Below are 26,599 nucleotides of genomic sequence, written 5' to 3'. Positions count from 1 at the left end.
GACGTTTAAAGTTATTTAGATCTTGGGGATGAATAAGAATGTAAGGATTGAGGCTTACTAGTGATGTGTTTGTGTGTCAAGTTGACAAGGGATCAATTGTACATGCTAGTTTTGTGTCAACTTGACACAGCTGGTGTTATCACAGAGAAAGGAGCTTCAGTTGAGGAAATGCCTCCATGAGATCCAACTGTTAGGCATTTTCTCAATTAGTGATCAAGGGGAAAGGCCCCTTGTAGGTGGGACCATCCCTGGGCTGGTAGTCTTGAGTTCTATAAGAGAGCAGGCTGAGCAAGCCAGGGGAGGCAAGCCAGTAAAGAACATCCCTCCATGGCATCTGCATCAGCTCCTGCTCCCTGACCTGCTTGAGTTCCAGTCCTAACTTCCTTTGGTGATGAACAGCAATGTGGAAATGTAAGCTGAATAAACCCTTTCCTCCCCAACTTGTTTCTTGGTCATGATGTTTGTGCAGGAATAGAAATGCTAAGACAAGGGTCAACATCAATCAGTTAGAAACAAAGAAAGCAATACAAATAATCAAAAAAACCAAGAGCTGGTTCTTCAAGAAGTCAACAAGATAGACAAACTGTTAGCCAAACTAACCAAAAGTCAGACACACAGAGCGAGTATCCAAATAAACAAAATCAGTAATTAAAAGGGAGACATAATAGCTGACACTGAGGAAATTCAAGGAATCATTAGGTCTAACTTCAAAGTTCTGTATTGCAAAAAATTGGCAACTTTTAAAGTAATGGATAATTTCTGAGACAGATACTACTTACTAAAGTTAAATTAAGATTAGGTAAACTAACTGCATAGTCCTATAACACCTAAATAAATAGAATCAGTTGGAAAAAAAAAGCCAGGGCCAGATGGTTTTAGTGCAGAATTCTCCAGATTTTCCAAGAAGAGCTAATACCAATACTCCTCAAATTATTCCATAAAATAGAAAAAGAAGAAACACTGTGAAACTTATTCTATGAATACACAGTCACTCACTCTGATACCTAAACCATACCTTTGTTTAAATCAACAATGAAAGAGACTGATTTCTCTTATGAACATTGATAGAAAAATACTCAATAAATTACACATAAACTGAATCCAGAAACACATCAAAAACATCATCCATCATTGTAAAGTAGACATCATCCAAGGGATGCAGTTGTGGTACAATATTTGAAAATCAATTAAAGTAATTCACCAAATAAATAAACTGAAAGGAAAAAAAATCACACAATCATTTCATTGGATGTTGAAAAAGCCTTTGACAGATTCCATCATCCCTTCATATTAAAAGTATAAAAGAGATCAGGGATACAGGGCACATACCTAACATATTCAGAACAATATACACTAAGCCAATAGCAAACATCAAGTTAAATGGAGAGAAACTTAAAGTAATTCCACTAAAATCAGGGACAAGGCAAGGCTGCCCACTCTCTCCATATTTATTCATTGTAGTACTTGAAGTTCCAGCCAGAGCAAATCGGCAACCGAGGAGGTCAAGGGAATACAAACTGGAAAAAAAAGAAGTCTAAGTATTGCTATTTGTGGATGATATGACAGTATATATAAGCTACCCACAATATTCTATTAGAGAACCCCTATAGCTGATAAATACCTTCAACAAAGTGGCTGGATACAATATTAACTAAATGAAATTAGTTGTCCTTTTTTTTTGTACAAATGGTAAACTGGCCAAGAAAGAAACTAGATAAACCACACCCTGTAGAGGGTGATTCTGATGCTAAGTTCCTATTCCCCAATTGATTCAGTGACCCAATTGGTACCAGTGACTAGTGACTGAGGATGGGAGGGACATTTAGAGTTTCGAGGGAGGAGGAAGGAAGTTGAGAGAAAGGGGGAAGAAGAAGGAGGCAGGAGCATCAGGAGATAAAGCCAACCAGCCATGTGAGGTTTCAGTTGGATTGGCCAATGGCCACTCTATCTGATTATGCCTGGGTGCCAGGGGAGGTTTTGGAGTGCCTAGTCATTGAGCTAGCAAAGGCATTTTAAGATTAAATGGCTTGTGTGAGCATGAATGTGTGTGTGTGTGTGTGTGTGTGTGTGTGTGTGGTGAGGGGTATGTGTATTGTTGTTTTTATCCATAGGTCTGAGGAAATCTGGGTTGGGGCTGGTAGCATGGTCAGCCCAGAGCTTAAAGCAAGGTAGCAAAAAAATACACACTACAACAACCTTTACAATAGCTATGAATAATATAAAGTATTTTGGTGTAACTCTAACCAAGCAAGTGAAAGATCTGTATGACAAGGTCTTCAAGTCTCTGAAGAAAGAAATTGAAGAAGATATCAGAAGATGGAAAGATCTCCCATACTCATGGGAAGGTAGGATTGGCATAGTGAAAATATCCATCTTACCAAAAGCAATCTACAGCTCCAATGCAATTCCCATTAAAATTCCAACATAGTCCTTAACAGAACAATTCTCAACTTCATATGGAAAAACAAAAAGCCAGAATATCAGAATAACCCTGAACAATAAAAGTACTTCAGGAGGAATTACCATCCCTGCCCTCAAACTGTATTACACAGCAATAGTGAAAAAAAGTATGGTGTTGGTACATAACAGATACATTGCTCAATAGAATAGAATCAAAGAACCAAAAATATGCCCACACACCAATGGACACTTGTATTTTGACAAAGAAGCCAAAGCATACAATGGAAAAAGGAAAGCATATACAACAAATCATGCTGGCCTAACTGGATGTCTACATGTAGGATGTCTACATATAGAAGAATGATAATATATCCATATTTATCAAAGTGTACAAAATTAAAGTCCAAGTGGATCAAAGATCTCAATGTAAAAACTTATATATTAAATCTAACAGGAGAGAGAGTGGGAAAAACCTTGAACAGAACATAAATAGATCATCCTCTAAAATCAACAATTAATAAAGAGCACCTCATAGAACTTCAAAACTTCTGTAAGGCAAAGAACACTGTCAAGAAGACAAAACAGCAGCTGATTAATTAAGAAAGTATCTTCATCCACCCTCCGTCAGACAGAAAGCCAATGTCCAAAATTTATAAAAATCTCAAGAAGTTAAACACCAATAATCCAAATAAACTAACTAAAAAATGGGACACAAAGCTAAAGAGAGAATTCTCAGCAGAGGAATCTTAAATGGCTGAGAAGTACATCAAGAAATGTTCAAAGTCTTTAGTCATCAAAAGAATGCAAATCAAAACAACTCTGAGACTCTGAGATTCCATCTTATACCCATCAGAATGGCTACAATCAAAAACTTAAGTGATGGCATAAGCTGGTGAGAATGTGGAGCAAGGGAACACTCCTCCCTTGCTGGCGGGAGGGCAAACTTATACAACTATTTTGGAAATCAATTTAGCAGTTTCTCAGAAAACTGAAAATAGCTACACCTCAAAACTCAGCTATAACACTCATGGGTATATACTCAAAAGATGCTTCAACATCCTGCAAAGACATTTGCTCAACTATGCTCATAGCAGCTTTATTTGTATTACCCAGAAACTAGAAATAACCTAAATGTCCCTTAACTGAAGAATGGATAAAAAGAATGTGGTACATGTACACAGTGAAATACTATTCAGTGATACAAATCAAAGACATCAAGAATTTTGCAGGCAAGTGGATGGATACTGAAAATGTTGCAGTCCCATAAGGACATGCACACTATGCATTAACATATCAGTGGATATTAGCCATAAAATATAGAATGCCCATGGTATATACCACAAACCTAAGGAGACTGGAAAGGAAGGTGGCCACAAGTAAGGATACTTGAGTCTCAGTTGGAAAAAGTGATGGAATGGACCTGGAAGACAGAAGGGAGCAAACAGGGTGGGAGATATCAGGGAGAGAGCTGAGAGATTCTATGGTTAGGTGTGGGGAGGGAGAGAGCTGAGAGATTCTATGGTTAGGTGTGGGGAGGGAGAGATGATATGGTTAGATACCTATGAGAATGAATGGAAATCTGCAATCGACAAAAGGGGGAAGTAAGTGGTATCTCCAGGAAGAGATAGAGATCTGGGATGGGGGAGGTGCCCAAGAATCAATGTGGGTATTCTTAGCACAGCATTGGCATTATGGAGTCTGAAGAGTCTGCCTCTTCTAGCCAGACAGGAACCCCAGTGGAGCTATAGGGACACCAACCTGCCCACAGAACTTTCAACCCAAAAGTTACCCTTCCTAATAGAAATGTGAGACTGAGGAATGGCCAACAAGTAACCAGCCCAACTTGAGACCCAGCTCATAGATAAGCACCAATCCCTGACTCTATTTATGATATTCCATTATGCTTTCAGATAGGAGTGTAGCATGGCTATCCTCTATTAAACTCTACCCACCAGATGACTCACAAAGATGCAGACATCTACAGTCAAACAGTAGATGGAGCTTGAGGACTTTTATGGAAGAATAGGATGAAGGATTGCAGCTCCTAAGGGGAGCGGAATCCACAGGAGGACCAATGACAGGAAGAGTCAACTAACCTAGACCCTTGGGGCTCTCAGAGATTGAACCACTAACCAAAGAGCAAACACAGGCTTGACCTAGGCCTCGCCAAACATATGTAGCAGATGTCCAGCTTGGTCTTCAGGTGGATCCCCAATAATTAGAGTGTGGTGGGTGCTACCCCCAAATCTGTTGCCTATATGTGGGGTTTGTTCTGCTAGCTGGGTTGCCTTGTCTGGCTCCAGTGGGAGAGGCTGTTCCTAGCCTCACGAGTCTGTCTGATACCCAGTGACCCACCACCCACTCAGTAGAAAAGGAGATGGGGAATGATGGAAGAATTGTAGAAGTGGGTGACTGAGAAATCGGGATGTAAAATAAATAAGTAAAAAGTAAATAACACACACACACAATCGGCAGAACTGAATAAAACTGGGCATGAAATGTATCCAAAAATGTGAGAAGAGCTAGATCTTTATGACATTTAGTTCTTATTAGGAAGGAAAGATATTCTAATTCAGTAATCTAGTACCCAACATTAAAAATAATCAAACAATAAGAAAAATCATCTCAATATTAACTAAGACAGAAAAAGAGAAAATGTACATAGAAGACTGGCTGACACACTAGAAGGAGCCACATATCACATATTGTAGTCCCACAGAGGGGCTAGCCTATGCACTGGCAGTCACAAGCATAATATGAGAGTCCCTCAGACAGTTCTGTAGTTACTCATTTTAAAAAGTGGAAAAAATAAATCAATTGCTTGAGGCCACCAACTACCAAAGTTTTTTTTTTTTTAATAAAACTCATAACCTGAATAGTATTATGCCAGAGACATTAATTCCCTTTTAAAAGACTACAATAAAAAGACAAAAAAAATCTCTATCAAGCGTACAATGTGAGCTGAGTTCAGGAGAATTGTGGAGTGTAATCCTAACTGTATTGTTACAGTAAACTTACTGAAACATGTTCTAAAAGGCACATGAAGAGCTAGGGGAAGGACTGAAGGAGATGAAGGGGATTGTAACCCCATATGAAGAACAATATCAACTAACTGGACCACCCAGAGCTCCCAGGGACTAAACTAACATCAAAAGAGTATTTCTAGATGGAGACATGGCTACAGATACATTTGTAGCAGAGGATGACCTTATTTGACATCAATGGGAGGGGAGGCCCTAGATCCTGTGAAGGTTTGAAGTCCCAGCATAGGGGGATGCTAAAGTAGTGAGGCTGGAGTGGGTAAGTGGTGGAAGAGTACCCTCATGGAAGCAGCAGGTAGGAGTGATGGAATATAGGGTTTGCAGAAGGGAAACCACAAAAGGGGATAGCATTTGAAATGTAAATAAATAAAATAACCAATAATTTTTTTTTAATTTGGAATTGGTGGGTGGCCCTATTCCTCAACTGGGGGGAGAGCAGCCTGCCTATCTTCTGGAGGTGGTTTCTACAGCTTGTATCTCTCCTTTGTTAGATAGCTTGGGTGATAAACATCAAAGCAATTGAGTTCAAGAAATGGGAGTGGAGCGCCCTCACCACCTCAATGTTTTTAATAAATGAGTTATAGGGACAGATACTTTTTAGAATATATGGGGTATTTACCCTGTGGTCTTTGTCTAAGATTATATAGTGTCTGTATTCTCTGGTTTCAAGCTTTGTGTTGGCAATCCCATTGATGAAGCTCATGGTTGAGAAACTAAACAATTTTTACACAATTTTAAGCCACTCTGATCTTTGAACTGAAGGTCACTCTTGCATCAGTATGAAGCCACATAATTCATAGTTTCACAGTTAAATTAATTATCAATGCATATGTCCCCCCCAAAAGAAATAACACAAACCTTTTGAAAAATGGACTAATGTACTACCACTTAGAATTATTTCAACTTTGTTCCATAGCCTTTTCAGAAAAGTCAACAAAATCCCAGCACTTGGGAGGCAGAGGCAGGTGGATTTCTGAGTTTGAGGCCAGCCTGGTCTATACAGTGAGTTCCAGGACAGCCAGAGCTACACAGAGAAACCCTGTCTTGAAAAGCCAAACAAACAAACAAACAAACAAAAAGTCAACAAATATTATCTATAACTAAATTTGCTTATGATAGTTTCACACATGCACATAATGTCTACTGATAATTCTTTAGCCCTCCTTCCATTTCCCTCCCATCCCAGACTGAACACATTTCTTCACAAGTATCTTTTTCATGTTTATATCCATTCGCTTTGTTTTGTGACTCAGGGTTTAGCCAGGTCCTTCTTTGTATGTGTGATTATGCATTTTAGGCCATCTGTTAGATTTTGGTGGGCTCAGCAGAGGGCAAGAAAACAGAAAATTACTCCTCCTCATATTTAATCAAAGCTAAATAGCTCAGTGGCAAGTTTTATGGCCCTATGAATTTTTCTGTTTTCCATGATTGTCAACAGGGTTAGTATTGTGTGGGACCAGAGTAAATAATCGCTGTTATGAGTTCTTGATTACAAAAGTTGTATATGAGTCTATAAAATGGCATCTTGAAGTGATTTACCTTATTTGGGGCTGGTATATACTTTTCATATCTCTCTTACCAGGGTCTTCATGCTGCAATTGGTTTTGTTAATTATGTTTAGTTAGGTTTTTGTTGTTGTTGTTGTTATGTTGTTTGCTTGCTTGTTGTTGTTGTTATTTTAGGTCTGGAGACTTAGACTTCACTTACCCTGAACATCTTAAACAGCCATTACTCTCAGAACTCATAGTTCTTCACTTCAAAGAGTAGTTTCTTCTCTGAAGATAAAAATTACCTTTCAGGGGCTGGGGGGATACAGGCATAATGACAAAGAAGGTAGTTTAATCCTATGCCAGTTTAGTTAAAGAACAGTGAGTTTGACCAGGGGGACCTACCACCTGTGAGGCATGCGTCTTAAATGAACTTACAGTACCAGGTATGGGTTCCTTACCATGAGGCAGGACTCTAGTCCTATTACTTCTGTAGTAAAACCAGATAAAGACAGAAAAGAAAAGTATAGGCCAGTCTCCCTGATGAACATGACTGTAAAATTCTCAGTGAAATCTAACATGCTATATTCAAGATCATGCCAAGATCATTTATCATGTATAAGATGAGTTCCTTCAGAGATGAAGGTATAGTTCAATGTGTGAAAATCAGTACATACAATGCATCACATAAATGGGTTCAAAGACAGAAAATACATGGTTATCTAAATAAGTGCAGAAAAGTTCCTTGAAAATTTTTAATATCTATTAATGATAAGTTTAATGGAGAGGCTAGGGATAGAAGAAATATAGTTTAACAAAATAAAGACTATTTACAAGAAACCTATAGTCAACCTCATGTTAAGGAATAAAAAATTTAATACACAACTACTAAAATTCCCCAAAACAATGAAGTCTTCCAATCTTTCCTCTACTGGAAAAAAGAAAAGTAAATGAAATAGAGATAAACATAGAAGAAGAAAGAGATGGATCAAAATTGTATTCTTTTTTTTTAAGTTTTTTTAATTAGGTATTTTCATCATTTACATTTCAAATGCTATCCCAAAAGTCCCCCATACCCTCCCCCCTACACACCCACTCCCACTTCTTGGCCCTGGTGTTCCCCTGTACTGAGGCATATCAAGTTTGCAAGACCAAGGGGCCTCTCTTCCCAATGATGGCCAACTAGGCCATCTTTTGATTCATATGCAGCTAGAGACACGAGCTATAGGAGTACTGATTAGTTCATATTGTGGTTCCACCAATAGGGTTACAGACCCCTTCAGCTCCTTGGGTACTTTCTCTAGCTACTCCATTGGGGGCCCTGTGTTCCATCCAATAAATGACTGTGAGCATCTACTTCTGTGTTTGCCATGCACTAGCATAACCACACAAGAGACAGCTATAGCAGGGTCTAGTCAGCAAAATTGTGCTGGCATATGCAATGATGTCAGTGTTTGGAGGATGATTATGGGATGGATCCCCAGGTGTGGCAGTCTCTAAATGGTCCATCCTTTCATCTCAGCTCCAAATTTTGTCTCTGTAACTCCTTCCATGGGTGTTTATTTTCCAATTCTAAGAAGGGGCAAAGTGCCCACACTTTAGTCTTCGTTCTTCTTGAGTTTCATGTCTTTTGCAAATTGTATCTTGTATCTTGGGTAATCTAAGTTTCTGGGCTAATATCCACTTATCAGTGAGTACATATCATGTGAGTTCTTTTGTGATTGGGTTACCTCACTCAGGATCATACCCTCCAAGTCCATCCATTTGCCTAGGAATTTCATAAATTCATTCTTTTCAATAGCTGAGTAGTATTCCATTGTGTAAATGTGCCATATTTTCTGTATCCATTCCTCTGTTGAGGGACATCTGGGTTATAGCTTCTGGCTATTATAAATAAGGCTGCTATGAACATACTGGAGCATGTGTCCTTCTTACCAGTTGGAAGCTCTTTTGGATATATGCCCAGGAGAGGTATTGTGGGATCCTCCAGTAGTACTATGTCCAATTTTCTGAGGAACTTCCAGACTGATTACCAGAGTGGTTGTACAAGCTTGCAATCCCACAAACAATGGAGGAGTGTTCCTCTTTCTCCACTTCCTCGCCAGCATCTGCTGTCACCTGAATTTTTGATCTGAGCCATTCTGACTGGTGTGAGGTGGAATCTCAAGGTTGTTTTGATTTGCATTTCCCTAATGATTAAGGATGCTGAGCATTTTTTCAGGTGCTTCTCAGCCATTCTGTATTCCTCAAGCGAGAATTCTTTGTTTAGCACTGAGCCACATTTTTTAATGGGGTTATTTGATTTTCTGGAGTCTACCTTTTTGAGTTCTTTTTATATATTGGATATTAGTCCCCTATCTGATTTAGGATAGGTAAAGATCCTTTACCAATCTGTTGGTGGCCTTTTTGTCTTATTGACAGTGTCTTTTGCCTTACAGGAGCTTTGCAATTTTATGAGGTCCCATTTGTCAATTCTTGAACTTACAGCACAAGCCATTGCTTTTCTCTTCAGGAATTTTCCCCTGTACTCATATCTTCGAGACTTTCCCCCACTTTCTCCTCTGTAAGTTTCAGTGTCTCTGGTTTTATGTGGAGTTCCTTGATCCACTTAGATTTGACCTTCATACAAGGAGATAGGAATGGAAAAATTCCCATTCTTCTACATGATATCCTCCAGTTTGCTAGCACCATTTGTTGGAAATGCTGTCTTTTTTCCACTGGATGGTTTTAGCTCTCTTGTCAAAGATCAAGTGACTATAGGTGGGTGGGTTCATTTCTGGGTCTTCAATTCTATTCCATTGGTCTACTTGTCTGATGTTATACCAGTACCATGCAGTTTTAATCACAATTGCTCTGTAGTACAACTTTAGGTCAGGGAAGGTGATTCCACCAGAGGTTGTTTCATTGTTGAGAATAGTTTTTGCTATCCTAGGTTTTTTGTTATTCCAAATTAATTTTCAAATTGCCCTTCCTAATTCATTGAAGAACTGAGTTGTGTTTTTGATGGGGATTGCATTGAATCTGCAGACTGCTTTTGGCAAGATAGCCAGTTTTACTATATTGATCCTGGCAATTCATGAGCATGGGAGATCTTTCCATCTTCTGAGATCTCCTTTGAATTCTTTCTTCAGAGACTTGAAGTTCTTATCATACAGATTTTCACTTCCTTCATTAGAGTCACACAAAGGTATTTTTTATTATTTGTGACTATTGTAAAGGGTGTTGTTTGCCTAAATTTTTATCAGCCTGTTTATCCATTGTGTAGAGAAAGGCCATTGACTTGTTTTAGTTAATTTAATATCCCGCTACTTCATTGAAGCTGTTTATCGGGTTTAGGAATTCTCTGGTGGAATTTTTAGGGTCACTTATATATACTATCATATCATCTGCAAATAGTGCTTTTTTGACTCCTTCCTTTCCAATTTGTATCCCCTTGATCTACTTTTGTTGTTGAATTGCTCTGTATTGAACAGGTAGGGAGAAAGTGGGAAGCCTTGTCTAGTCCCCTAAGGAAGTGAAAGATCTGTATAATAAAATCTTCAAGTCTCTGAAGAAAGAAATTAAAGAAGATCTCAGAAGATGGAAAGATCTCCCATGCTCATGGATTGGCAGGATCAATATTGTAAAAAATGACTATCTTGCCAAAAGCAATCTACAGATTCAATGCAATCCCCATCAAAATTCCAACTCAATTCTTCAACTAATTAGAAAGGGCAATCTGCAAATTCATCTGGAATAACAAAAAACCTAGGATAGCAAAAACTCTTCTCAAGGATAAAAGAACCTCTGGTGGAATCACCATGCCAGACCTAAAGCTTTACTACAGAGCAATTGTGATAAAAACTGCATGATACTGGAATAGTGACAGACAGGTAGACCAATGGAATAGAATTGAAGACCCAGAAATGAACCCACACACCTATGGTCACTTGATCTTCGACAAGGGAGCTAAAACCATCCAGTGGAAAAAAGACAGCATTTTCAACAAATGGTGCTGGCACAACTGGTTGTTATCATATAGAAGATTGCGAATTGATCCATTTCTATCTCCTTGTATCTCCTTGGTCAAATCTAAGTGGATCAAGGAACTTCACATAAAACCAGAGACACTGAAACTTATAGAGGAGAAAGTGGGCAAAAGCCTTGAAGATATGGACATAGGGGAAATATTCCTTAATAGAACACTAATGGCTTGTGCTGTAAGATCGAGAATTGACAAATGGGACCTCATGAAACTGCAAAGCTTCTGTAAGGCAAAAGACACCGTCAATAAGACAAAAAGACCACCAACAGATTGGGAAAGGATCTTTACCTATCCTAAATCAGATAGGGGACTAATATCCAATATATATAAAGAACTCAAGAAGGTGGACTCCAGAAAATCAAATAACCCCATTAAAAATGGGGCTCAGAACTGAACAAAGAATTCTCACCTGAGGAATACGGAATGGCAGAGAAGCACCTGAAAAAATGTTCAACATACTTAATCATCAGGGAAATGCAAATCAAAACAACCCCAAGATTCCACCTCACACCAGTCAGAATTGCTAAGATCAAAAATTCTCCTGTATTTCTTTAAGTGAGTTAAAGTCCTTTTTGGTGTCCTCTATCATCATCATGAGATTTGCTTTTAAATCTGAGTCTAGCTTTTCAGGTGTGTTGGGGTATTCAGGACTGGAGGAGGTGGGAGTGCTGGGTTCTGATGATGGTGAATGGTTTTCCTTTCTGTTAGTAAGATTCTTAAGTTTGCCTTTCACCATCTGGTAATCTCTGGAGTTCGTTGTTATAATTGTCTGTGGTTGGAGCTTGTTCCTCCCGTGATTCTGTTAGCCTCTGTTAGCAGACCTGGGAATCTAGCTCTGTCCTGAGTTTCAGTGGTCAGGGCACTCTCTACAGGCAAGCTCTCCTCTTGCAGGAAAGGTGCACAGATCTGGCATTCTGACCTGCTTCCTGGTCGAAGATGAAGGCCAGAAACAGGGCCTGCCCCAGATGCTGTGTTGTTTCTGCCTGTCCCAGAAGCTGTATAGCTTCTGTAGTCAGCACTCTCCCCTGCACAGACTAGTCTCTGAGAGATTCAGGACCAAAAATTGCTCCCCCAGGTGCTCCAGCAAAGCCCTCCTGGGTCGGACAGACACTGCTCCTCTGGAGGGGAAGGTGCCTGGATGTCTGGAGCCCAAAACGGGATCTACCCCAGAAGTTGCGTAGCTTCTGTAGTCCACACTCTGACCTGTGCACACTAGTCTCTGACCAAAAATGTATTCTTTTAACATTTATTTATTTTACTTTTTACATGCATGAGTGCTTTTCCTGTGCATACATAAAACTCTATTGTGGGAGCTAAAAAGGGGGGCTCTGGGGAAGAAGGAGGAGAGAGGCCCACACCCCACCAGAGTTTTACCTATTCTCTGGTCTGTCAGGTGTGGGAGGGATGCTAACTACTTTCCACTCATCCATGGGTGGGCATTCGTCTATCCTACTCTTCAGAGGGTGGCCAGGGGCAGCCCTACCTGCGGACCGCGGAACTACTTTGCTAAAGCCCTGGGTTATAGGAGAGAGGGATGAGGGAAGAGGTTCCCAACACCTGTGAGAGTACGCACAATCTTGATGAGCAGAGACTCTCTATGGTTTAGGAGCTTTATTTTAGAAATGCAAGGCAAAAGAGAGAAGGGAGAGAGAGAGAGAGAGAGAGAGAGAGAGAGAGAGAGAGAGAGAGAGAGAGAGAGAGAGAGAGAGAGAGAGAAAGAGAGGGGGAGAGAGAGAGAGAGAGAGAGAGAGAGAGAGAGAGAGAGAGAGAGAGAGAGAGCGAAAGAGAGAAGGCTAGAGAGAAAGAGAGTAAAGGGGAGAGAGGAGATGAGAGGACAAAGAGAAAGGAGAGAGGACAAAGAGAGAGGAGAGAGGGTGTGAGAGTGAGGGGTAGGAAGGAGACAAGTAAGAGCATAAGAGGTAAGAGAGCAAGAGAACAAGGTGGAGTTGAACAGCCCTTTTTATGGTCTTTACTGTTGCTAGGTAACTGGGAAGGAGTTTAGCCTGAAGGACAGAAGTTTGGGCCATTGCCTACTTGACTACTGACCATGCTTCTCTTTTGGGGGCTGTGGAGGGCAGTATCTTAGGGAGGAGCCAGAGTTTCAGGAGCATGACAGAACGCCTACCACGTCATGAAGGTGAATTATGACTTCGGGGTTCAAACCTCAGCTCAACTGGATACCAGCCTGTCTGTGCATAGCCCAATGCCCCACACTCTATGATAACAAATATTCTAGAACAAGGAATAAACTGATTACAGATACATTCTTACATTAAATTGAAATATGTACACATAAAATAAATGTAAAAGATTATTGGTATACATCTCAAGGGCTATGAATTTTAATAAACCATTGTCATGCTTATATTAATGTAATAACTTTAATAAAATTATTGCTTAATTTAGTGCACCTATATAATAATTTTAAGTAAAATTACTTTAAAACATGTTCTAAAACATTGTATTTTCCCAGGCAGTGGTGGCACATGCCTTTAATTCCAGCACTTGGGAGGCAGAGGCAGGTGGATATCTGAGTTTGAGGCCAGCCTGATCCACAGAGTGAATTCCAGGACAGCCAGGGCTACACAGAGAAATCCTGTCTCAAAAAACCAAAACCAAAACCAAAACAAAAACAAAAAAACATTGTATTTTATTACTTTGTGTCAGTAACTTGTACCCATTAATATTTACAAGTTTGTAATGAATGTTTATTGAAATTTTCAAAAATTATTTTTAAAAAATCATCAATAAATATAGCTCAGGAAAAAGAGACAAATTTAAATTGCCTCATTGGCCACTTCCCAGGATCATCAGCTCAGTAATCAATTTATTTAATCAGATTCACCCTCCAGTTTAAATGTTGAAAAATGTGTTCTTAAGAATTACAGTAATTGAACTGATTGATGTGTTTCTCATACTCCTTACAGCTTTTAGACTCTGTTTATCTACTGAATGTTTTAGCTAAAATCACAAGAGGAAATATTTATCAAATTATATGTCAAATATACTAGTAGTTTCCTTAATCAGGGTTACCTCAAAAAGTAGCAAAACCCAACAACTGCAAAAATCATACCCAAACAAAGAAAAAAAATGCCAAAATGGCAACACCAGCAGAAGCCTGTCAACATTCTCTATCCCAATTCTCTTCTGCCTTGAAATTTGGTTTTTCTTGGCTCTCAAAGTAAAATCTTAATAATTACTACTGGCTCGGTACACAATTATTTATTAGGCTTGTAGGATATTCAGTAATAGAATTCTGAAATGATGATATAGAACTTTCCATCTTGAGAGTTTCCATTATAGTATCTATAGGTCTTTAATTTACTCCCAAATCTCTAATACCTTTGATCTTGTTTTACTTCATTTCTTTAAAATGTAAACTCACAGATAGATTTGCAATAAAGACACAATTCTAAAAGGTTGAATTGGCTAAACCGTTGTTTCCTGGCATGATCGTATACTATCAACCAAATATTGGTCATATTGAAATAATCAAAGTGTGACTTCAGCACATTTTACTTAACATCAAGCCATCTATTTTGGTAATATCTAACTTTTCAGACCCTTAATGTCCATTACTCCCCATCTTCCAACACCTTTTCAATAACATGATAGACTCTAGTTTGGTCAGCAAACATTCACACCTCTAGAGAGAATGCTACAATTAGCCACTTCCCTTCTGTGCCAAGCAGCTGCATGGTTTTCTAAGCCTGTGATTGGTAAACTTGAGGGTGATGTGTGGGTAAGTAACCATCTAAAGTAGCTTAGGAAGAGTGACTTTCACAGTAATGTAGCAGAATTCCTGAATTAACCATTCCCTCATCTTGACTTTAATTACAGGTGAATTCTCTCTTGTACTGAGCTAGCAAGTAGAAAGCAGAGTCAAGGAGGCAGCAGAATCAAAGAACAGAAACACCCTGAATGATTCAGAGACATGTCCACACAGAAAGAAAGAAAATCTAGTGAAGCCTATTCATTCTTGAAACTTACAGACCCTTAAATATCAAAGTTCTGGACTTGCTAGCTCTCTGTGTTAGCTTTCTGTCCCTGTGATAAATACCACACATAAAGGACTCAACTTGAAGGAGAAATCTTCTAGTCTGGCTCATGGTTTCAGAAGTTTCAGCCCATAAAGGGCCCAGTCACATTTAAGTCTAGACTACCATGGCAATGGAACCATGGGGGCAGAGGAAGACACTCATCTCATTGTAAACATGATGCAAAGAGAGATAAAAAGCAATGGCAGGATTCCTAAAATAATCTTCAAGGAGAACATCTCCAACAACTGATTTTGCCAACTGGGTTTTATGTCCAGACATGTATATTACCTCCATATAGTTCCATCAGTTGGAGACAAAAAAATTCTGCACATGAATCTGTATTTATAGCTAATAGCATACACTAGTGGTGGCTCTAGGGCAGATCATAAGACCAATGGCTGCAAGGTACATGAAGTACATGGCTCTGAATGACACAAAGAATAAAGGGAGCAAATGGGCTGTTACCACATGTTAATGACAGTTAAGCACAGCTGCAGATATATCTTTGAACAGTAACTGACAGAAAAAAATTACTTTTTTGTCAGATTGTGTGTGTTTGGGTGTACCCTTACACAAATGGTATTCACTTAAATTCTTCACAGAGCCAAACCCATTTAAAATGGACTCCATGTCACTGTAGCCTTCGTAGAACTGTAGTTAATCCAAAAACAAGATTCAGTAAACACAGGGAAGAAGAAGGTTTAATGAATTTTTTTTAAATATTGAAATAACCAGTGATAGATACTTCTAGATTAAGCAACTATATATTCACCAGTGAAAGAATAAAATTATCAAGAAATACTTATGTAAACCCTAATTTTTTAGTGACTCCAGTAATAGCTTTACATTATCTATATAAATGAAGTGTCAGAATGGCAGAATAAGGGGCTGGGAGCTTAATAACCTTGGCTTTCTGTGTGTTGTAGTTTTGTGAAATATGATCATAAATATCCACACAAGTTCCTGCCCTGTCACTTAATGTACTTCACTCTCCATGTGGTACTGGTACTCCAGGTTGTGTGTTATTTTTAGCTCTCGATATCCGAAACAGGTTCTCAATAAAACTAGGAAGCAATTCCTGAAGTACTCCCCTATGTCCCCACCCACCTTAACTTGAATGTCTCCTAACTGTCTTCCTGTCATTCTACCTCCCATTTATTACCTCTCCCCTCTGGTTCCCTGCTGAGTTTTGCTCCTAGCAAGCTTTCAATTAATCCCCACAGAGGCCTTAACTGATAACTAAAGTGTTAACTGGAGTGTGAATGCTCCCAGGACTAGTAGATGGTGAAAGCAGGCTCTTTGAAGACCTAAATACTCAGTAATACAGAGAACGGAGAGAAAGAGTTTGCTGTGATTAATAACATCGTACTTAGCAGACTTTCATTCTCACTGTTAGGGTAGACAATATCAGTGACTGGCGGATGTTTAAGAGGCTCTGCTAATGATGGGGAAGGAAGGAGATGCCAGACCAGCACCAAGGCTAAGTCAAAGAAGGTGGCCTCCACAATTACGCATAATGAACTTATAATTTTTCTAGAAATACCATTTCACTGTCACATCTGGATTGTGGTATTCTCAGAAGCTTCATTTCAAGATGTACACAGCTATCCTTGCTTTCCCAGCTGTCCATAGAAAGCTGGCTTGCTTAGTAGGTTTCATGAATATGTTCCAATTGACAATGAACTATATGCACACATATAATACAAATTCATATATATGCATGAAAATATATATGTAAATAAAATAAATGTGCTTCTACACATTAACTGTGATCATGGCATTTTTGTTAACATGCTATGTTATCATGCATGTTATGTATGTTTTCATACATGTTAACATGTATGATGTTGAGGGTGATCCTTCATAACACACCTTATTTAGAGAAAGGTTACTCATTTTAGAAGACCAATTTGTTTTAAAGATTCCTGACTTATGCTGTGTATCAGCATTGTACAGGAGGTTTAAGGTCCTTATCCTTAAATTTAAAAAAAATAATTTTAAATCATGATGAGATATTCTTATTGAATTAAGAGGACTGTATGTGGGTCTTAAAATTTTTAAGTAGAGAGGTGAAGCTGGGGATATACAGAAGAGGCATTGGCGGGTGAGTCAGCCAAGTGTTCATGATATAGAAATGAAAATTCAGAAAAGCTATAACACATGCTGAGCTTGCCTGTAACAAAGCAAACTAAGTATCTAGAAATAGTATATAGAAACATGATACTGTTTTCAAAAATTCTTGGTGCATCTTTGCTATTAGTCAATACTTCTGTCAGTTATAATTGTAGATTTGTAATAACTTTCTCCCTTCTTTCTGTGTGTGTGTGTGTGTGCCTGGAATGGGTAAGTGTTAAAAATTTCACTTTTTATCATTTATGCTAATAACTGACACTTGCTTAGATTCTGTATTTAAAGTTAGTAATTATTAACAATCAGGTTGATTTCTTTAAAATATCATCTAAAATGTATGACCCGAGAGAGAACAAAGTACTCAGAATACAGAGCATACCTGTTGCCACTATTCTAATGACGACCTCCAGAATTTTATTTTTGGTACATTTACACAATGGAGTTCTACTCAGCTAATAAAAAGAATGAATTTATGAAATTCCTAGGCAAATGGATAGACCTGGAGGGCATCATCCTGAGTGAGGTAACCCAATCACAAAGGAACTCACACAATATGTACTCACTGATAAGTGGATATTAGCCCAGAAACTTAGGATACCCAATATATAAGATACAATTTGCTAAACACATGAAACTCAAGAAGAACAAAGAGCAAAGTGTGGACACTTTGCCCCTTCTTAGAATTGGGAACAAAACACCCATGGAAGGAGTTACAGAGACAAAGTTTGGAGCTGTGACGAAAGGATGGACCATCTAGAGACTGCCATATCCTGGGATCCATCCCATAATCAGCTTCCAAACGGTGACACCATTGCATACACTAGCAAGATTTTGCTGAAAGGACCCAGATAGAGCTGTCTCTTGTGAGACTATGCTGGGGCCTAGCAAACACAGAAGTGGATGCTTACAGTCAGCTATTGGATGGATCACAGGGCCCCCAATGGTGGAGCTAGAGAAAGTACCCAAGGAGTTGAAGGGATCTGCAATCCTATAGGTGGAACAACAATATGAACTAACCAGTAACCCTCCCACCCCCCAGCTTGTGTCTCTAGCTTCATATGAATCAGAAAATGGCCTAGTTGGCCATCAGTGGAAAGAGAGGCCCATTAGTCGTGCAAACTTTATATGCCTCAGTACAGGGGAATGACAGGGCCAAGAAGTGTGAGTGGGTGGGTGGGTGAGTGTGGGGGGGACTTTTGGGATAGCACTGGAAATGTAAATGAATTAAATACCCAATTTAAAAAAAAGAAAATACAGAAAAGGTCATAGCTTGGGAAGGTGTAGCTTGCCTGACATATATAATTCAAATACAGATGGCTAACACTTTGTAGTCTTTTGATTTCCAAAATCTCTCAATTTACATACCCTGCTCAATTAACCTGCTTCCTGTAAGTACAAGGAAGATAATTTCTTCCCCGCGCTCTGCACAGGGTGTGAGAATAGTTTTGGGCAGGCAAATGTTTTTGTTATCAGTGGAAGTTTGAAGTACATCCTAGCTAGGGCCTCAAAGCTGTTTGCTTATATTTAGAAGACTGACATAGATGACTTATTTATCTTTGCTTTAAGGACTATAGCATACACCACAGTTATTGGAGGGATTTTAGAAAGGAAAAATGGGTTGTGTGCACTGAGCATGGCATGCTGGTGAAATCAAACACTTTGCCTGCCAAATCTAAAGAGAGTTTGGCTCTGAAATAATTCAGAAGTTCAGAGCACACATTTTCAGACAGTGAAGAGCTTCCCCAAGGCCTTATGGTGGTCTTTAGGAAGGAGGAGCTGAGTTCAGGTTCAGAGCAAAGTCTCAGGGACTCTCACTCTGAGATGCATAAAGTTTTCTTCTCATCTCTTTCCTTATAGCTGCCTGACCACCCTTGAAATTGAAAAACAGGAGTAGCAGAGAGGGAGATGCCTTGCTCCACCGGCATTCAATCCAAGAGAGGAGAGAATGAGCTGGTTGTGCCTGGAACATGAGAACCTATTCTGGAGGCAAGAGGTTAGAAAGCAAGGGATTCCTAGGCGAGGAGCCTACTGCATCCTCTGGCTCCAGCCAGGCTTCGCATCCGGAACTTGCTGCAGCTGGGATTCAGGGAGAGGAAGGTGGGATAGGAGGAGGGGAGGAAGGAGGTGGGGGAGGGAGGGGTGAAGCGAGGGGAGCTGGCGAGGGATAGGCGCGGGGAGGGTGGGATGGGGGGAGCGCCGGGCGCAGGGAGCTGAGTGGACGGCTGAGACGGCGGCGCGTGCAGCAGCTCCAGCAAGAAGCGAGTTGCCAGAGCCGGGCTGCTTTTCCATCAGGAGCTGCGAGCTCTGTGCCCGCTCTCAACAAGGTGATGGGCCGGCAAGCATTTTATCCGGCCGCTGGGACTCTAGCTGCTTGGGGGTTCCTCCCTTAGACCCCCTCTTTTTCTCCCTTGGGTCTGCGTGTGTGTGAGTGCTTTGGTTTGGGGGTGAAGCCTCCTGAAAGGGGACACCCCTGTCCCTGCTCGTCTCCCCTTCTCTCCAACCCGTCCTCGCTGATGCATGCCTTCCAGGGGCGCCCCCATCTTCGCACCCGGTCTCTGACACTGCTCCCTACCCGTGGTTGTGTCTCCTTCCCAGATGCTCAAGGTGTCAGCCTTATTGTGTGTGTGTGCAGCGGCTTGGTGCAACCAGACTCTTGCAGCTGCCGCGGCGGTGGCTGTGGCCGGGGGGCGGTCGGACGGCGGTAATTTTCTGGACGAAAAACAATGGCTCACCACAATCTCTCAGTATGACAAGGAAGTCGGACAGTGGAACAAATTCCGAGACGTAAGTGATGCGCACCCATCTCCAGCCACGCTCATTTAGCTCCAGAGCTGGCATTTGCTGTGGCCGCCAGAGGTGGGGAAGGGGCTCGGTTTTCTAAGGAACCCGGGTTGGGGCGAGTTGGGGTGGTAAAGCTTGTATCGTGTAACTGTAGAACTTAGCAGTCTCCACTCCCCGCCAGATAGCTTAAGTAGGAATTTGCTTGCTACATATGCTTCTGAGTTAGGTCACACCAGGTTTTCTCTCTTCCCCCTTTCTACCTCACCTTGCCCCAATTTTTTGCCCCCACATGTTTGCAAAGTAGCTGCTTCGACCTTCTCAACTTTTGAATGGTGTTTCTGGCACTAGTAAACACAGCAGGGTGCCTGTGCTGTTGCCTAGCTATAAAGTAACTAGGATCGATCTCCTTACTAATGGCCCATTAAGGAATTTGAGGGAGGAGATATAAAGATGTAACATTTATAAATGCCTGCTCTCTCAGGGTGGGAGGTTGTTTGGCAGCGTCAGTCCGCAGAAGTTGAAATGCTGCTGATTACGTAAAAACTGTTCATCAGATTCTATTTCTACATTCACTTACCCTGGAACACTTTGGTCTTGTGTGTACTGGGTTTATGGGGAGGAAATGGAGCAGCAATGAAAGAGTTAAACTGTAGACTCCCTTGGGAGTTTTCTCAAGAGCTCTTTAAAAGCGACCAGCTTTAGAGACTCCCACATTTATTTGCCTGGAGCCAATAGCCAGGACTAGTCACCCACACCTGATCTGAATAGAGTCCTGTGAGAGTATTTGCTGCTGTGCCCAGAGCCTTGAACTAGGCTGATACCCCAGGAGATCATTCTGACCTACCTCTGAATACCATCCCTAGCTCACCCTGTGAAACCCAGGGGTTTGAGACTTGGCAGAGTAATTCATATTCCTTGTCTAGCCTTATAATGACATTTGTGAGACTGCCTCTCTGATTCAATAACGAGTGCTTTCCCAGTCTGCGAGTTAACTTCTCCGATTAGCTCAGGTTCTCACGATTAGGAAAACAAATGGAGGCTCGCATTAATTCTCATCCTGGATACATCATTCTCTTCTCCCATCACGTCTCGTCTCTGTAAAGTAACTGGTGAGGGGAGTCTCACAGAGAGATTTCGTAGAAATGTGACTATGTTTTAAGTGTAAATCTAGATGATACTCGGCATGAATATACAGCATATGGAAATGATTGTGCTCATTCTTATCGCAGGACTCAGTTTTGGTTTATGAATGAAATGTGAACATCCCTATTTTTGCTAAATGAATGTTCTTCACTCTTGTAAATGCAGAGCTCTCACGTACCTGCTGTAAGCTAACACTGATATTAAGTGCAGCCAGAAGTAAGCAAACAGATATTTTGTACCAGGAGAGAATTGCCATTTATCATACCCCTACTTGAGAAAAGAAATATTGAAAAGGTTGGAAGTGTTTGAACAGTACTTCCAGTATTGACAGATATTTATTGAATAACTACTATCTTTTAAAATGAATTTTAGGTATGGCTAACACATTTGAAATCGTGTCTGTCCCAGGGGTCTCTGGTTTTAGTTAAATTGATTTAATAGTAAGAGAAAGCAGTGGACTTTTGTTCAGCATGTGAGCATTTGAGATGCAACAAGCTGTGATGCCTACTATAAATTCAATCTTCTAGGACTCAGGCACCCAACTTCAATAGAAACAGAGTATGACGACCACATCATGCTCAGGGGGGGGTTATGTGCTTTCCCTAGAAAAGTCCATCAAAAAATGTAAAGTCATATAGAAGATACATATAGATATAGATAGATAGATATAGATTATATAGATATATGCATTTTCACATATGCAGCACATAAAATGTAACTGATTTATTAATAAAATTAAGTCATATTTTAGAGTAACCATGGTAGAAAAAGAGTTACATTTTATGGAGATCACAATGAGCAGGCAGGGAGATAAAAGGAACTAGGATTACATTTTACCTTTATATACCTGTTGCTCCTTGTTGAGAATGAAATGACAATTGCCATTGTGGCTTCCATTCAGCACTCAGAGTGCATCACATGCAACCTTGTGCAGACCACCTGAAAAGCTGGTGACTTCATCGCTTCTTTCCCCTGGGGCAGTTCATCTCTTACCAGTTTTATCAGTGCAAAGGGGGCTAATATTTTAGACTCATTTTTGGTGCAAGCACATGGTTTTGAAATGTGAATTCTGTCTTACAGAGTCTATCTCTAATGTTCCATTTGAGCTTCCTATCTAAAATGATCGGTTTCTGTGCTTACATGAGAGAGGCAAACAGAGCCAAGGACATCGGAGACTCTTCTTATAAGCACAATGTAACTTAGGCAAATTCTCTCTATGCTTCTTTCATAAAAAGATAATTGACATAATTTGAAAAGATGATTCTTCTGCATAATTAATTATCAGAGATAATTAGTAGTAGAATTAATTCTTTTCTTTTCTGTAAAGCCAATATTATTTTACAAGTAACCCCTTGAAGGTTCATGTGTGCCCTCATTTGAATAACATTTTAGAACTTTATTGTATATATAATTATAATTGAATACCAAGACACTAACATCTCTATTTTACATGTATGTGTGTGTAAACATAGGTTGTAGTAAATCTTTAATGATGAGGAACAGAACACCCCTGGTAACAACTTCCTCAGTAAAAATCAAGGGAAAGAATGAAACTAAAGGAAAGATGATCATGAGTATTACTAATAAAAGAAAAACTTTGAATATTTTTGGCTAATTTACACTATTGATTTGCATGAGACCTTTGATTTTGTTGTATTCCTTGCCTTTTTAGCCTATACAAATACAATCTTATAACACAGAAAACTTAATTCCTTTAAAGATCACTTAGAGTAAAATTCTAGCAGACTCTTCAATTCTAGTGGAATTCTTCCTTCAATTTTAGGAAGAAAATTAAAGCTAAAATTCACCTAGCATTTTAGCAGAAGTCAAGACATTTAAAAATCACTAAATAGAACTGGTATGGTATATTCAAGGCATGCTTATAGGAATTTAAAGTGAGATAAGGAGTCTCATGACTGCTGTGCAAGAAACCCAAGTTCAATCTTTAACACACACACAGACAGACAGAAAAACAGACAGAGACACACAGTCTCTCTCTCTCTCTCTCTCTCTCTCTCTCTCTCTCTCTCTCTCTCTCACACACACACACACACACACACACACACACACACACACACACAGAGGGAGGGAGAGAAATGGGGAAGGATAGAGAGAGACACACACACATGAAGGTTGTGGAGGGCAATAGAGAGGGAGGAGAATTAAAATTAAAGTTTAGAAACATAATAAAATCTCCAACTCTTCTTTCAATGCGGCATGTTTTGTAGCCATACCAGATTTGTTTTTAAGCACTGTTGGGTTGTAATATTAATTACACACGTTTCCTCAGTAGAAGAATTTAGGCAATATCATTGCCTTTTCCAAGAGCTGGACCTGAAAGTAATCTCCTGTCTGACCCTTTCATGTATATTGAGACAATAAAGTGGAAACTGAGTCATTAACTCAAATGGCTCACATAAAATATATTTCCAGGTTTTATGTCCCATAAGTTCAATTGAAACACACCTTTACCCTGTGAAAAGTGAGTAAAGAATTTGTAAACCAATGAAGAACTCAGGAATGCATAATGTAATACTGTCATCAAGCTTTTAAATTGTTGATTTCGCTGAAATACCTGTGTTAATTAAAACTGACAGCAAAGAGAAAAGAAGAGAGAACCTTAGGTAGTGTTCACTGGATGGAATAAATAAAAGCATACGAAAAGAAATTCATATGGTTGTGATAGCTTTAGTACACCATAGGAGAAAGTCAAGATTTACTCAGTCATCAATGGGAGGGGAGGCCCTTGGTACTGTGAAGGTTCTATGCCCCTGTAGAGGGAAATGCAAGGCCAGGAAGCAGGAGTTGGTGGTTGGGGAGCAGGGGGAAGGAGGAGTGGATAGGGGATTTTTGGAGGGGAAATCAGGAAAGGGAATAACATTTGAAATGCAAATAAAGAAAATATCTAATTAAAAAAAAGAAAAACATTTAGTCAGAATTAAATTTATGTTTCAAAAATTACATGGATCTCATTTTTAACTTGTTTCAAGAAATGATTACCATTGATGCTGTAAAAAGTTGACAATCAAGTTTTGGTTTATAACTACTACTTAAATAATTGTTAATGCTCACTGGCAATAACAAAATCTTCAACTTAAATTTAAGAATTTAGCCTACAACTAAATGACATGTGCAAATCTCTAAAAATATAACACACATGGTAAAACATTTTTGTTCTGGTGACATCATGTCTTTAGCTCAAAGGGCTCAAGTATCTCTGAGGCTTATCAGTGATAATTTTATTTCATAAAAATGTAGCTGAATAGGGTTTTTGAGGAGTGAGTAAACCTTCCTTACCTTCTAATTTTCTTTCAATCCACTTTTTTATCTGAGCTGAGGTTCTTGAATATATGAATCATTGAAGACATGATGGTTCACAATATGGAGTCATTCCTGGGCTCCAGAGACTCAGTGTTCCAGTTGTAATATTGTCTTTTATTAGGGAGTCAATAAAAGAATTGTATATTTACTTTCAGCCCTCTATAATGTAAAGTTATTGCATTTTATATATGAAATACATGTAAATATATATACATGTACAGATATACATTCACATATATACATATATATGTATGTGTATATGTATATATGTATACACACACACACATATATATATATATGTATGTATATATGTATGTATATTCTTTCAGTTGTCTGTAGCTTTCAGGTTAGGTTGGCAGTCTTGAGATCTTCAGTATCGAATATAACTTTAGCCTATTGTTGGGCTCCTCACCGATGCTGCCTTGTGGTTAGTAGCTGAGTTCTACTATTTTTCTTTGCAATAGAATGTAACCCAGATAGAATTAGAGAGCATTAAAAATTGTTAACAATGTGGATAAGTTTACATAGTTAATGGTTAGTCTCTGTATAGAAATACCATCCCAATAATTAATATCATAGTTACTTTTCTATTGCTGTGATAGATACCTAGACCAAGAAACTTATAAAAGGAAGTGTTTAACTCACTCATGGTTTTCAAGCACTGTTGGTGCTCATGGTTTCAGAATGTTGGAGTCATGGCCATCATGCCAGGAGCATGTTAGCAGGCATGGTACTGGAGCAATGGCTGAACTTATATCTAGACCTACAAGCAGGAAACGGATACAGAGCTTCCTGGTAATGGCATTTGAAATGACATTTGAAACTTCTAATCCCATCCACATTGATATGCCTACTGCAACAAGGATCTTTTTCTAATCCTTAGAAAATGGTTTCACCAACTGGGAAACAAGATTTTTTTTTTTTTTTTTTTTTTTTTTTTTTCGAGACAGGGTTTCTCTGTATAGCCCGGGCTGTCCTGGAACTCACTTTGTAGACCAGGCTGGCCTCGAACTCAGAAATCCGCCTGCCTCTGCCTCCCGAGTGCTGGGATTAAAGGCGTGCGCCACCACGCCCGGCTGGGAAACAAGATTTTAAATGTATAATCCTAAGGTAGATATTCTCATTCAAACCACCACAGGATATGTCTAACACGAATGCAAATGTTGACAATTGTGTGTCTGTATCTACGGGGCATACATGACTGAGTGAGTTGTATATGTGTGTGTGACTGTGTGTGTGTGTGTGTATGTGTGAACTCAGTTTCCAGATATTGAATCCAGGTTCCAACAGATGGTAAATGTGTGCTGTGCTACCCAGTTTCTTCACCCCCATTGCTTATATCTTATCATAGTCAAGATCATAGTTTTCCCTTGAGAAGACTGTTAATTTCTTACATTTTCATTAGTATGTTCTTTTTATCGTTTAACTTTGATGATAATGACACTGTTTAGTTCTTATGAGCTGTTTTACCATTACATACACATTTGCAGGTCAAACTTCATGAGGGGGGACGTGTATAGAGTGAATTCATGTTAATATGGGTCTAGTATTCATGTTGTTTAAAACAGAAAGAGACTTAATCTGTAGAAAATCAATAAACTTTTCAAAGGACTCAATAGAGTCACGTGGCTATTTTGGGGCCAATAAATCACAGAGGCAGTAAGGACTCATTCTTTTCAGTACCTAACTCCAGTCACTTGAATCCTAGTTGGGCCACGGGTCTGTGGCCATATCCCTTTTCTTCCCTTGGACTCCACTATCACTCTGTACTTGCCAGTAGGGATTTAGGGGTTGATGTTTTTCAGGTCCAGTATCACAGGTTAAAGGAAACAAAGCTAGAGAGTACTTCTTGACTTACCAAATTCTGGAATTGGCATAACGTGAGTCTCTCTGTTGAGAATTCTTCTTTGCTGGTGACCATTTAGTTAATATCTGTTCTGAACTCATCCTTGTAGACATATAGTGAAGCAAAAATTACATTTTACTCTCTATTAACTTCTAGTTACTTCAAAATTTGCTATATGGGATATTATTTCTCCTTGTGTATATAATTATTTTGCATGTATGAATATATAATATATATGTTTAAATTGCAATGTATTGTTATATTAATATATATATAGCATTTTATGTGTACATATCTTTGAAAAGGTACAGACAACATATAAAAATCAATACCATCATTGGAATACATATCTATGCATACACATCATATGCATTATACATATTATA

At 39.3% G+C, this 26,599-nt stretch overlaps 1 protein-coding gene across 2 annotated transcripts in view; it reads left to right on the top strand.

Annotated features, from left to right (window-relative positions):
- The first annotated feature begins 19,097 nt into the window (after window positions 1-19,097).
- The window catches only part of Spock3 (SPARC (osteonectin), cwcv and kazal like domains proteoglycan 3), a 395,167-nt gene continuing 387,665 nt past the window's right edge, over window positions 19,098-26,599 (top strand). The window contains exons 1-2 of one of the 2 annotated variants that reach the window (XM_021169488.3): window positions 19,098-19,219; window positions 19,718-19,906. In XM_021169488.3, coding sequence (XP_021025147.1) covers window positions 19,718-19,906 — 189 coding nt within the window. In that variant the 5' untranslated portion in view covers window positions 19,098-19,219. Of the gene's footprint in view, window positions 19,220-19,333; window positions 19,447-19,717; window positions 19,907-26,599 lie in introns of those variants that run through there. The other variant, XM_021169487.3, reaches the window with a different exon arrangement.

The sequence above is a fragment of the Mus caroli genome, unplaced genomic scaffold (assembly GCF_978045245.1).
Source record: "Mus caroli unplaced genomic scaffold, Mus_caroli_1 scaffold_10, whole genome shotgun sequence".
Classification (NCBI taxonomy): Eukaryota; Metazoa; Chordata; class Mammalia; order Rodentia; family Muridae; genus Mus; species Mus caroli.
This window is presented reverse-complemented; position numbering and strand designations above follow the sequence as displayed.